We start from the raw sequence: 13883 nt of genomic DNA, 5'->3' as shown, positions 1-13883 counted from the left end.
GAGTATTATGTATCAGGTGACCGAGAAGTACGTGAGGAGAAAATAAAGTAGACGTTATCGTAACGATAAGATAGTAATAGAGTCTTTATTCAGTGTGATTGATACGTACTGTTACGTCTCGTGCAACAACTACGAATAGCTAATGAAAGAGACGTTCCAATATGTTGACTAGTGGTCGGATATGTCTCACTTATAATAAATATATGTGGAAATGTATGTCTGATAATTGTACTACCTTGATAATCGTAGCCTTTAATTGTTGATAAAATGTAGCAGGCTCTAACTGCTTGTTGGATTGTATGAATGTAGCAGGCTCTAACTGCTTGTTGAATTGAATAAATGTAGCAGGCTATAACTGCTTGTTGAATTGAATAAATGTAGCAGGCTCTAACTGCTTGTTGAATTGAATAGGATAGGTTTGAATAATACTTGCACGATATTACTTTGTAACAGTCGCGAGTTTATTAAGAAATATGATCACCAATTGTCGGACCGGTGTGTACGGAGTTGAGTCTTACAGGTGCTTATTGACTGACTGACGGACTACTGATCAACTGCCTGAGTGTGTTTTGTTCATTGATTTTTATATCTTTTATAGTTCTTTTTCAGGTCAGTATTGCGATATTGTGTGACATTTTGTTTTCGCTGATTATAAATTCTTGCGTTTTGGTGACTTAGTTTCGGAGTGTGTTTCGACAGCTTTTTGCTGTCGTGTGAATAGCTTAGCAGTTTTGAATGTGCATATGTTACAAAAAGGATGCGTCGTAAGGCTTAATTTCGGGGAGTCATTTACCTCGCGTTTAATTAGCTTTTTGCTGACGTGCGAATAGTTTAGTAGCTTTGAATTTCGCAAATGTTTATTTTATGAAAAGGATGCGTCGTAAGACGTAACACCCCAGGGCCTAAGATATTGCAATATTTGCATACTTCTGAAATTCAAAGCTACTAGCGGTTTATACAGAAATTTTTGCGGTGTGTTCATTTATTTAGTATATGAGGAGCGCGGTTGCTCGACTTTGTACAGTTCAATTTTTACAATGTTTGGATTTCCAAGGAAGCGTCATTCGATGGTCTGCGTAAGTATTTTACAAATTGATTTCTTATTCATTGTTATTATTATCATTATATTTCTTTATTCTAGTTTGCGTATTGGCAGTATTCCCGTGCGGTAAAGAAAGCCAGACGGGAGGGCTTGCCTTTACAAGTCGCACCTAAGCCCGGGACCCGAAAATATGTGAGAATAGATGTAAGTGTTTTACAATGTATGTTTGTATATTGGTATATTGATATGTCTGATTAATTTGTTTCCTATTTGCTTGTTAGTTTCAGAGATGGCAGTTAGTGCGTACTCTGAGGCATTGCGATCGAGTGACGCAGACGGCCTTTTTCTTGGGGGAGTATGGTCCAGATGAAGATACTTGGAATCTTCGCGAGTTATTTTTTTATGATTTGTTAGTGTATTGTAATGGTTTTCGTCGAGTATGCCTGGAGTGAGTTGCCTGGAGCCTTAGTGAGTTTTACAATGTAATCATAGGTCCAAGTGTAGATCATCGATACAATTGTAATTGTATATAAGTGTAATTATATTTATAAACATAATTGTAATTTTGTAAAAATATTTTTTTCTTTTGTTTTTTAGATAAGGAATTTGTTTTTAATTTAGATTCCTAAAGCGAACATCTCGCTTCCCTCCCCGCTTAAAATGTAGCAACATTTGAGGAGTGTCATGTTTGTATTAATTTAATTCTAGTGAAAACAAATGTTTATTTGTAGTTGAAAGAGTGGTTTGATTGTTGAAGGTAAAAGGTGGTCTGTTTGGTAAAGGAGGTGGCGATATGCATCTAGGTGTTGAGATAGGTATTGTGGGGATAATCTTGATTTTTTGCAGTTCTATGTGTTTTTCTTTGTCGTTGTCTGTTCTGTTTTTGCTTGGTTTCTCGAGTTTGATGAGGAGGTGTGTAATAGAGCTGAAGATGGCTCCGAGTAGGTGGAGCGACCAGCCGTAGATTGCGTGTAGTGCGTATCCTCTAATTATTGTATCTATTATTAATTGTATTGTGTTTATTAAGATCAATGTCATAATTATAACTGAAGAGATTGATCCGGAAGTGATCATTTTGTTTATGATTATATTCCAGGTGCTGACTGCAATGTTTTTTATGGTATTTTCTGAGAAGATGCTTCCACTCGTTGTCACGTCTCCCGTTATTTCTCTTGCTATGTCATTGAGTATTGATGTTCTTTCCATAGGGAACATTATTTGTTGTTGTAGTTCGTCTAGTTCGTTTTGAGAGTATACTCCACTTGTTGCTAATGAATTTATTGATTTGAAGTTCCATCCTATTTTTGTGTTAGGTCTAAGTGTGTTTGGTGCTGCGCATGGTTGAGGTTTGGGTGTGAGTCTTACCCATTCTTCTTCGAGTTTGTAGTACGTTGGGACGAGTGCGTTACAGTTTATCTGTTCCCCTTTCTTTTTGAGGATGTGTGTTTTTGGTGTCAGAAACCATGTTTCGTTTCCAGAGGTTACTGGGAGTTCGTTGTAACATTCTTCTAATTTAATTATTTTTACTGTCTTTGGTACACATTTTATTAAGTGTACTGCTTCTCCTGCAACTCTTGCGATGTATCCTGGTTTTTTCATGATGTCGTATGCAAATTCGTCAGGGAAGAGGGTGGCAATGGATAGGGCATTTTGTATTACCTTTCTTTCAACTTCGCATCTTTCTGTTATTAAATTTAAGTATAATTTGTTCAATTGACTCCTTAAATGTTTTTCTACGTATACAAATTTTGAATTGACATATGTGAATAGGTCTAGGTTTACGGTGCTTCTTGTGCTTACTAAGTCATTTTCTAGTTGGTATGCGTTTATGTAATTGTCTTTTTCTACGATGAATAGTTTCGGGTGTTCCGTTCTTACAAGTTCTCTGTTGCAGCGTTGTATTTTGTTTCTGGCGCTTAGAGCAAATGTTATTTCACTATGATTTAATGCGTAAATTATTTCATGATCGTAGTCACTAGAATATTTCGTTGCTATGCCTTTAAATAGTACATCGAATTCATTTTTGAAGCATTCTTCTCCTGGTAAAATATCCCAGAAGGTATAGCCTGCTTCCATGTCTATACATGTTTTCTCAGAGAACTTGCATACGGTCCCTGTGTTTAGTCTTAATTTATCGTTATCTAAGTTTACTTTAGCTCTACTTTGTATTAATGTTATTTTGATAAAGCCATGAACAAATACCTTATTCCATGATCCGAAGCTATCAGCGTAGGCTGCTCCATAGCAGGAGTTTCCTTCTGCGCTACCCACGAAATCGATACTTTTTGAAGTAGTTGCGTTTATTTTTAGATTAACAATTTTATGAATATTATCAAATACGAAAGTTCCCGTTTCATGGATAAATTTACATTGTTCATGACTTATTTCGTAAATGTATTCCTGTTCTCCAGTTGGTGTGGGTATTAAGTGCCCGAATATTCCACATGTGGAGACAGTTCTATGTATTTCTATTTTACATTGTAGTACGGAAATTTCGCGGAATTCCGCGGTTTGTATTAATTCTATATATACATTTGATTTATTTACGGGAGTGTTGTGAAAGTCGCATTCTCCCGTGTCTACTAAGGAGTACGTCGTGATGTTTGGCGTTGTTGTCCCGCAGTCGTATCCAATGATGGCTGATGTTGTTTTGATAATTGTAATTATTATTAAGAATTTTTGATACATATTGAAATGGTCCTAGAACATAAATTATTGTTAGATTTTTTCCTTGTGCATAATTAATTTATTTGCATGGACTGTATTTGCTTTTCCACCTTTATTTATGATAACATTATTTTTGTCTGTAACTTTTAAGATTTCAAATGGTCCCAGGTTTTGATTCTTTTCTAATTTTCCTGGTTTAGGTTCTTTAATGAGCCACACTTGATCTCCTATTTTGAAATTGCAAGGGTTTATGTGGCGATCATAATATTTTTTTGATTTTTCTTTTGCTATTATGAGGTTTTCCCGCGCTAAGCATGCAATATCCTGCATGTTTTGTATAAGTGTGGATAGATAATTATTAAATGTTGGCATTTGTTCTGAAGTTTTTAACGGTTCACTAGATGGTAATCGTGGTGGATAAGCGAAGACCAGTTCATGCGGAGTAAATCTATGTGCGCTGTGAACGCTTGTATTGTAATGAAATTGGGCTAATTCTAATAAATTGTCCCATTCAATTTTTTTACTAGAAAAATTTTTTAAATATTCACAAAGGGGGTGATGTGCTCTTTCTAGGGAGCCGTTTGATTGTGGTGAAAATGCGGTGGTTTCTATTTTTGCAAATTTAAATCTACGAGCAATGGCTTTTAAAATTTTACTTGTAAAGTTTGCTCCTCTGTCGGTGAGGACTACTTTTGGTGAACTGAAAATACATATAAATCTTTTAATTAGGGCATCTGCAATTGTTTCTGCCGTTTGATCACTGAGTGGAACAAATATTATGAATTTTGAGAGGAGGTCTTGGATAGAAAGAATGTATTTGTTTTGATTATTAGTAACGTTTAGAGGTCCTACTATGTCCATTGCGATTTTGTCGAATGTTTTCATGGGAGTATCCGTTATTATCATTGGTTGTCTAGTTTTTATTCTTTTTAGTTTGTTTCTTTGACAAATTTCACAATTTTTAATACGGTTCTCTATATCAGTTTTCAGATTTTCCCAATAGTATTTGTTCTTTATTCTGTTCCATGTTCTATTGATTCCCGAATGTCCTCCTAGTGCGCTTGAGTGATATTGGTCGAATATATTGTCTCGGTCTGTGAGTTTTACGTAGTCGATGTAATTTAGGCAAATGATAATTTTAGTTTTAGAATTTTCGAATGTTGTTGCTAGAATGTTTTCTATTTCGGTCCAGTGTATGTTTTTTAATTGTAGGTCTTTTGAGATGCTGAATGTTTTTATTCTCTTGCGAATTATTAATGTTCTTAATAATTTGAAGAGACTTTTGAGATTTTCCTTTATCCTCATAGCGGACTGTCTTGTGTCAAGACAGGCTATGAAGATGTTTTTTGTTCTTGACTGTATTATTTCAATTTCTTGGGGCTGTAGATTTTTGTCTGGTTGTATATGTTTAGTTTTCATTAGATTTTCTGTTGCGTTATCTAATGATTGATGTTTGTAATCGATAAAATGTATAATGTTGTCTTTTCTTGATTCGATGGGTTTTTTCGTAAATCGAATGTTATGTTATTTCTGTGTTGTATTTTCGTCATTTTCCATATGTACTTGTGTTTGTGTAATATTTTTATTTCTATTTCTTTTTTCTTTGTCTTGTTTTCTTATTATTTTGATTTGTTCCTCTTGTTTTTCTTGTTCATTTGTTACTATTTCTTTTGATTCTTGTTTTGCTTTTTGTGCTCTGGTAACTGCGTTTATTTTTATATCTTCTATCGGATTTCGTGATAGTGCATCGGCATTTGTATTTATTTTTCCAGGTTTGTAGATAATATCATAATCATAATCTGCCAGTTTTAGTCTCCATTTTTGTACTCTTGAATTGTTGTCTGCTGATTTAAAGGATAACAATGGTTTGTGATCACTAACGACGGTAAATTTGTTTCCATATATGTAATACTTAAATGTTTTTATTGCGAATACTATGCCAAGTGCTTCTTTTTCGTATGTATGGTATTTTTTTTCTGCTGATTTTAAGATTCTTGATGCGAATGCTATTGGTTTGTCGTCACCGATCTCTCCTTGAGAGAGTACACAACCTAGCGCGTAGTTTGAAGCGTCTGTTGTAATGATGAATGGTTTTTCCATATCTGGGTATTTAATAACATTTAAGAATTTAATAACATCATTTCATTGGGTCAGTTTTGACATTTGTTTCCAATACGTTAAATTAAATTTGATAATTAAAAGATCTTACTCTTTTGTACACAAACGTTTTATCACACTATAATATTCTACATTACTAATAAACAAACGAATGTTATTTTCTTCATTATTATTCCATTCATATTATACTTATTTAAAACTTAATATTTGACCTCTCGCGTTTGAAAAAGTTAAAATAATATTATAATTATAATTAAATTATTCATTTCTTTCTAATATTTTTAGTATGGTGACGGCCATCGAGTACTGAAAATTAGAAAATTTATTAAAAACTTTCGCATTATCTACTCATTAGATACTAATTTTTATTAATAAGAGTAGTTTTAACCTCTCCAATTATTTGTTATTGATAATTCAGAAATTGAAGGATTCTATTTTTTTATTTTTTTTCAAAACATAAACATCTACTCAAAACTATACCATTTTTCCACTGCGAAAATTCATGTCAATTTTTCAATTTTTCACCTATCAAAAATAGGGGTTGCAACCCCCAAAAGTCAATATCACCAGAATTTGTTATACTTTTTATAAGGATTATTACCCACTTTGTTAAAAGCAGTAAAAATTAAAAAATAAAGCAGTAAAAATTAAAAAATTCACTTTTAAATAATTTTAATATCGAAAGTTCTAATTTTTATTAATAGGAGTGGCTTTACCTTCTAAAAATATTTTTTATTAAAAATGCTGGAAAACATAAACTTATTTTTTCTATTTTCTTTATAAATATAAAAATTTGGTTATAATTACACTATTTTAAAAGTTTTTACTGCAGAAAATGATGTCAAATTTCAATTTTTTTTGTATTAAAAATAGGGGTTGCAACCCTCAAAAGTAAAACACACCAGAGTTTGTTTCAGTTTTTATAAGGATTATTACACACTTTTTTTTACTAAAAAATATTGACTAGAAGAAAAATTACTTGAAAAATATGTTTTTGGGGGTGAACTTTGAGGGTGGATTTCACCTCTTAAATATGTTTTTCCGTCAATAAAAAAAATCTATTCTATCTACTTACTGAATCGTGGAATGGTTACAACTGAAATCGAATTGGTAGTCAGGGATACATTTTCTATTTAGTATTATTGGATGAATTCTAGCTAGGATTAGTTTTTCAAAAATTCTAGAAAGTACTGATTAAAGGCTATCGTTCTATATGAAGTAACCAGTTCCGGTAGTTTAATAGATTAGATATTAAAATAATCTCTGCTAGTTTCCATTGGAAAGGAAAATAGAAGAGACGCAAGCATGCATTAAAAACAATTGTTAAATATCTTGGTGCATTAGAGGGTAATATTCTGATCATTTTTCCTGTGATATAATCAGAACCAGGAGTTTTTCTATTCTTAATATTATTAATAAATTGTAATACTTCCTTTATTTTCATTGATTTGATCGGTATACTATCTTAAACGTCAGATCCTTCTTGTAAGATTTTTTCTTCTTCGGTGATTATTCTTTGGTGAGGCTTGAATACTATAATAAAATGATTTGCAAACGTTTCAGGTTTTTCCTCGACCGATCTTGCCTAGTTACTACCAGGTTTCCTGATAAGTTGTATAAATGTAGTTGATCTTGTAAGTCGTTTAGTAACTTTTCATAATGAGTAATCTGTTGCTTCTGTAGGACTCGGTGATCTGAGACAATTCTGCGTTTGTGTGTTCCTTTCTTCATGTAACATTTTCTTTAAATCGTTAAATGCTTTATTTACTTTAGTTTTATCTTGCCTCGATCTAGTTATTTGATACCTTTTTGTTAATCTTCTTTTCTTTGATTTTTTGGGTTATTTTGTGGACGTAACTGACTGTGTTTAATTTTTATTTATTGTGTTAGAGTATTTGTTAATAGTGTCATTTAGAATTACATTGAGTGAGTTGATGCTGCTTTCTACATTAGCTGTTTTAAGAGGAACTTTGTACGTTATGCGTTCGTCTATGTAGGTGTATATTTTTTTAATTGACTTTTATGTTATTATTTACTTTATTCAATACTTGGAGATGTAGAGTAATAAGTATCAGCGAATGATCTGATCATAAATCAAAGCATGATGACTCTTCAAAATCATTTTTGTTTATACCTTTTACTGTAGCAAAGTCAATAAAATCTGGAAGCTTGTTTATATATATGTAGGCCAGCAGTATGTTGGTTCTTCAGTGAATATCGGAATTTAGTTATTTTTTTGTAGTATTTCATAGATTACTTTGCCTCATGTTGGAATTGATGATCTTGATCGCCACAACGGATGTTTCACATTACAATCGCCTCCTACTATAAAATGATTTTCTAGAGTATTAAAAAAGTTAGTCTAGTTTTATTTTGTAATTTTTTTATTTGGAGGACAGTAAACAGCTAATATTCTTATCGCTCCGTCTTTATCCTTGATGATTACACTGGTGGTTTTATGTACAGCGTAGTTTGGTATATTAAGGTAGTTTTTACTTGTAAAATGCATTTCTGATATCAACATGATGTTTATATTTTCATAGATTAAAAATGCTTGTAATTCAATGCGTCTGCATAAGACTGTTTGCATTCCAGATAACGAGTTTTAGACTGCTCATTATGCCATTATTTTTTCTATTACAGACAAAAGATTTAACATAGTATCATTCTTTGCATCAGTTGTTCCATCATATGTTCGAGTTTATTATTTGTGTTTATTTCGTGTATGTCTTCTGAGCTCTGCTTAACCAAATGTTTGTTTTGATATTTCTATCTAACTCTGCTCGTTTTGTTTTGATATTACCTATGCATATTTTATATTTGGTTTAACTTTATTGACGTTAGCATTTAAATTTGAATTTGAATTTTGATGAACTTGAATACTGTTTTGATTTAACGTTTTTTCTCTTAGTCTAGAAAATAGTCTTTACTGTAATTGCTTACGAACTGGGCATCCTTTATAGTTTGTGGTGTGATTTCCTTTACAGTTTGCACAAGTTACTTCTTTTATTTTTTGTTTCATTAAACATTCTTTAGTTTCGTCTAGTTTAGCACATTTCACACACAGAGCATTTTTGTAACAATAGTTTTTTGTATGCCCATATTCTTGGCAGTTTTGACATTGAAAAATTTATTTTTTAACGTTCGGTGGCTCAAATTTTGCTTACCGTGCTTAATAGTCGGTTTATTTTCTTGGCTTTTGTAATCATATTCAGTTTCAACTGTGAAAAGCGGCAATGGTATTTTTGTGATACGATGCCTTATATTATAAATATTTGTCACTTTATATCCATGTTCTGCAATGGCTACTTTTAATTCATCTATATCAACTAACGAATGAACGCTTTTTCATATAACTTGGAAATCTTTTTCTTCTTTGTGTTGTTTAGTGTAATGAAATTGCGTTTTTTTTTCTTTAAATGCAGTAATAATTGGCAAATACTTTTCCTAAGTTGTCAGCTGAATTTTAATTGTTTTGTCCTATCACTTTTAAGGTGTAATTTTTTGTTTAGATATTGTATTCAGTAGATTTTTTAACACTTTAATATTCTCTACAGTATAAACAAGGGTCGGAGTAGATTTAATTTTCAACTTATTTGCTTCATTGTTTTCTTGTTCACTATGATTTTTTTTTCTTCAATTTATTGTTGTATTTCGCACTTGTTACTTGTGTTACTTAGCCAGTAGTCCGATAATTGGACTTGTCGTTTTTTGTTTTGAGTATGGTTTTCTAGGCTGTTTCTTTATTTTTTGTCATTTACGATTTTTCAGTTTTCGTTGTTTTTATAAGGAGAGATCTTGTCATCTTCTGACTGTGTGGCCATTTCGGCCGTTGTTTTCTTTTTTTCGAGCTCATTAAATTAAACTTTGAATTCAACTGTCACTTTACTGATTAGTTAATACTTTAGCTTTTCGGGTAGAGCGCAGTGTTGGTACGTCTGCACACTTCGGTGATCAGATGCTGACTTATATATTAAAATGATATCCATGTTGTTTTTTATGAAACACATAATTTGGTTAAGACACTTTTTGTCGCTGTGACTGAAATATGAACACTTGAAACATGAATTTCTATTTCGTACACTCAAAAATTCTACAATTTTGAGATTTGAGGTTAATGCAAGATTTTTGTGGTCTGAACATACAGCAAATGTCTTATTTAGAAACTTAGCTGGTGTTTCAGCTAAGTTTCTAAATTATCGTGCATTTTATTTTGAATTCATTTGTATGATAAAAATTTCCATGCACAATATACACCATAGTACCAATTTTAATATTCGGATTACACTTGTAGAGGTGTCGGGTAGTTTCTTAATTCCCGGCGTCATAATGAAAATTATATCTTTTATTATCATCAATATGTTACATAAAAATCTTACTTTGTCTTATAGTGTCTATATTAAAGTATGTGGTTATTTACTTTTATTTCGCGTCAAAAGAAGTTGTACGAGGGTGGTCCGATAAGTACTTAGCCTCACCGCCCGATGGCGCCACTCTCGCAAAAGAAATATTCTATCACGTAGTACAACCTTCTGGATGGTTACTATCAAGATTTCAGCCGGATCGGAGTTGTAGTTTATTTTTGAGAGCGTGTGAAAGCAAGTGTGTCCGTTGATTTTTGAAAAATGGAAAAAGAGTAGTGTCGGTCGGTGATTCGATTCTTGTTTTTGGAAGGGAAATCGCGCAGCGAAATCAAAAAGCGCTTGGATACTGTGTACGGTGACTCTTCTCCTTCGATGGCGACCGTCAAAAATTGGTTTAACGAGATTCAACGTAGTCGCACGTCGATTTTTGAAGAGCCACGTCCAGGTACTTCGAAAACGGCTACCACGGAGGATAACGTGACAAAAATTCACGATCTCGTATTGGCAGATCGACGATTGAAGGTACGCGAGATAGCTAAGATCGTAGGTATCTGAAAAGACCGTATGGGTCATGTCCTGCATGAAATTTTGGGCATGAGAAAGCTGTCGGCGCGATGGGTGCCGCGTTTGCTCACTCCGGACAACAAGCGCAACCGTGACAACAAACTTCAGAGCAATGTCTGACGCTGTTTAAGCACAATCCGAAGGAGTTTCTACGTCGTTTCGTGACAGTCGACGAAACATGGATCCACTGGTATACACCAGAGACCAAGGAACAGTCGAAACAGTGGACTTTACCCGGCGAAAGTGCTCCAAAGAAGGCGAAGACTGCCCTATCGGCCGGAAAGGTGATGGCCACCGTTTTCAGGGATTCACAAGGTGAGATCTACATCGTCTACCTGGAGAGGGGCAAAACGGTCATAGGGCTTTACTATGCCGAATAATTGGGCCGATTCGACGTCGAATTACAGAAAAAACGACCCCATTTGGCGAAGAAAAAAGTGCTCTTCCACCATGACAACGTACCGGCTCACACCTCCGCCGTCGCCATGGCCAAATTGGTCGAATTAGGCTACGAACTGCTGCTCCATCTACCGTATTCTCCAGATTTAGCCCCGTGCGACTTCTTTTTGTTTCCCAATTTGAAAAAGTCACTTGCCGGGCAGAAATTTAAGTCGAATGAGGAGGTAATCGCTGCCACGGAAGCCTACTTTTCAGACCTCGAGGAAACGTATTTTTCAGACGGGTTAAAGAAGTTGGAGCATCGCTGGGCCGAGTGTATCGAACTAAAAGGAGACTATATTGAAAAATAAAACGCCACGTTTCCAAAATTTTCGTTTTTCTTTTGTAGGCTAAGTACTTATCGGATCACCCTCGTATCAGTCTCGGTATCAGATCCCAATAGCTACATGTATGCAGTCCTGTTAGTCGCCAACGTAGTGAAAGGATTCCATCGTTATGATAATATTGTTCGCGAATATCCTAATATCATGCCAGCGTCGTACTTTGGTCGAACGAGAGCACGTAAGAGTCATGTAGCAGCGGCTTGCACAAACTTTTTTAATTGCGTTCACGTGGTATCTTCCATATTATAACTCTATATCCCTCTCTGTTTCCCTTAACTATTTACTCGCATCTTCTCAAGCTCACAATATTTCATGAAATTTGAATTGCCTTGTTAATTTAATTATCTACTTGTTCTTCTAAATATTTTGTGTATTGTACATTTCAGAATGATGAAGAGCCAAGTTACTTAGTAATGACGATCAAAGCCATTGATAAAGATTCGGGTGACAATGGAAAAGTTAGTTATCACATGAAAGTTGGCAATAGAAATGTCCAAGAAACTGAGGAATTTTCAATTAATCAGGAAACTGGAGAGTTGCGGTCTAAAATAATTTTAGATCGCGAAACTAAAAATAAATTTGAGGTACAAATTTGACGTTTTACTAAAATCGTCTGTTATGTGATAGCAATTGCAAATCTTAAAAAATAAATCTAATTTATTCCAGATTGTTCTGGTCGCTGCTGATCATGGAACTCCTACCGCTTATGAAACGCTTCGCCTACTGACTATTGTTCTCATTGATGCGAATGACAATGCACCAGAATTTTTTGAAGAATACCATTATAGCGTTCCTGAAAATCATCTTAAGAATTATTATATCGGTAAAGTCACTGCAGAAGATAAAGATGAGGGAAAAAATGCTAAAGTATATTACTATATAAAGTCTGGTAAATAGAGATTAATATATATTTCCATCGATTAGTACAATTTATTATGAACAAGTACAGGTTCTAAGTTTCTAACACATATTTCATTTTTTAGGAAATAAGAACAAATCTTTCTACATCAATAAGTCAGATGGAAGTATTTATACAAATTGTTCGTTTGATCGTGAACAGTACGACAGTTATCTGCTTACAATTCTTGCAGCAAATGATCCAGATCTTTATATCGAAACAAAAGATTTCGATCATTTGCGTAAGAATCCAGAACATGGATACGTTAATGTCACTATTAAAATTTTGGATGAGAACGATAATCCTCCAATTTTTCAACAAAGTACCTATTATGCTGGCGTTAATACTGTAGCAAATATAAATGAATTAGTGACTAAAATTACAGCATCAGATGCTGATTTAGGTGAGAACGGCACCCTTCAATTTTATGTTGCGAGTGCTAACCTTTACAAACATGGATCGTATTCATCAAGTGGATCAATTGTACCAAGTCCATTTAATATTACTCATGACGGAAAACTTGTAACAAGCAGTTACATGGCTGAATATAATCAAGACCGTTTCATTATTGAAATTGTTGCTAAAGAAATTGCTTCACCTGAGAGATTCGTAATAGCCAAAGTTTACGTAAGTTTACACCTTTACATTTTCTATTTAAATATCATAATTAAGATTTTATTGAATAATGATATATTTCAACATTAGATATGGATATTCGAGCCACGTCAACTTATACGTGTCATAGTATCTCGATCACCGGAAGAAGTAAATCGTAATAAAGATGAAATAATATTAAAATTGTCCAATGCTACTCGTAATAAAGTAGTAGTAGATGATATACGTTATCATGTTGACTCCTCTGGTCATATTCGTCGTGAATGGTATGTATGGCTAAGTAGTATATATCCAAAATCAAAGAGCACTTTATAAAAATTTATGTATCGATAAACACTTTTTGAAATATTATATGTATATTGGGTGATCCAAACCACCTATTTACTAATTCTAGAAGTAAAAACACTGAATTATGCAAAAAGATGACTTAGATGAAAATTATTGGTCTCTGAACGCCATATGATATGACGTCCTTGTCTTTGAGATTAACGATTAGGTTTATAGTCATTTGAAGGTTAACTTAATTTTAAAAATAGAATCCCTGTTTTGGACCTCAGATTCAGAAAGAACGGCAAGTTCTGAGTTCAGGTGAGTTCACTGGTAGTCGGAGTTCGAATTGCCCTTTAAGTTGTGGAGAGGTCAGTTTTACTATTTTTCTCAATCTTTCCATCTAAATGACCAGACAAGAATTAGCGGAAATTGTTAAAAACAAAAGTGGCTAATAAATGAGGAAACAAACTAATAATCATGCATTTGACCTTGCAGGTCATTTTCAAGGTTATTTTAAAGTCAACTTTTTTTTTTAATAGTCATTGCAGATTTTGAAAAATGAG

General features: G+C 33.5%; 1 protein-coding gene across 6 annotated transcripts in view; it reads left to right on the top strand.

The window, feature by feature from the left end:
• The window catches only part of LOC131675357 (cadherin-87A), a 943248-nt gene that overhangs the window by 486993 nt on the left and 442372 nt on the right, over positions 1 to 13883 (top strand). For all 6 annotated transcript variants that reach the window (XR_009303046.1, XM_058954308.1, XM_058954307.1 and 3 more), the window contains 4 exons: positions 11924 to 12121; positions 12204 to 12426; positions 12521 to 13062; positions 13141 to 13316. Coding sequence is in view for 5 of the 6 variants with exons in the window: in XM_058954308.1 (XP_058810291.1) it covers positions 11924 to 12121; positions 12204 to 12426; positions 12521 to 13062; positions 13141 to 13316 (1139 nt within the window). In the remaining variant the exon portion in view is untranslated. The remainder of the gene's footprint in view (positions 1 to 11923; positions 12122 to 12203; positions 12427 to 12520; positions 13063 to 13140; positions 13317 to 13883) is intronic.

The sequence above is a fragment of the Phymastichus coffea genome, unplaced genomic scaffold (assembly GCF_024137745.1).
Source record: "Phymastichus coffea isolate CEN01 unplaced genomic scaffold, Cenicafe_Pcof_1.1 PCOF00020, whole genome shotgun sequence".
NCBI classification, from domain to species: domain Eukaryota; kingdom Metazoa; phylum Arthropoda; class Insecta; order Hymenoptera; family Eulophidae; genus Phymastichus; species Phymastichus coffea.
Note: the sequence above shows the minus strand (reverse complement) of the source record. Positions and strands in the feature narration are given on the sequence as shown.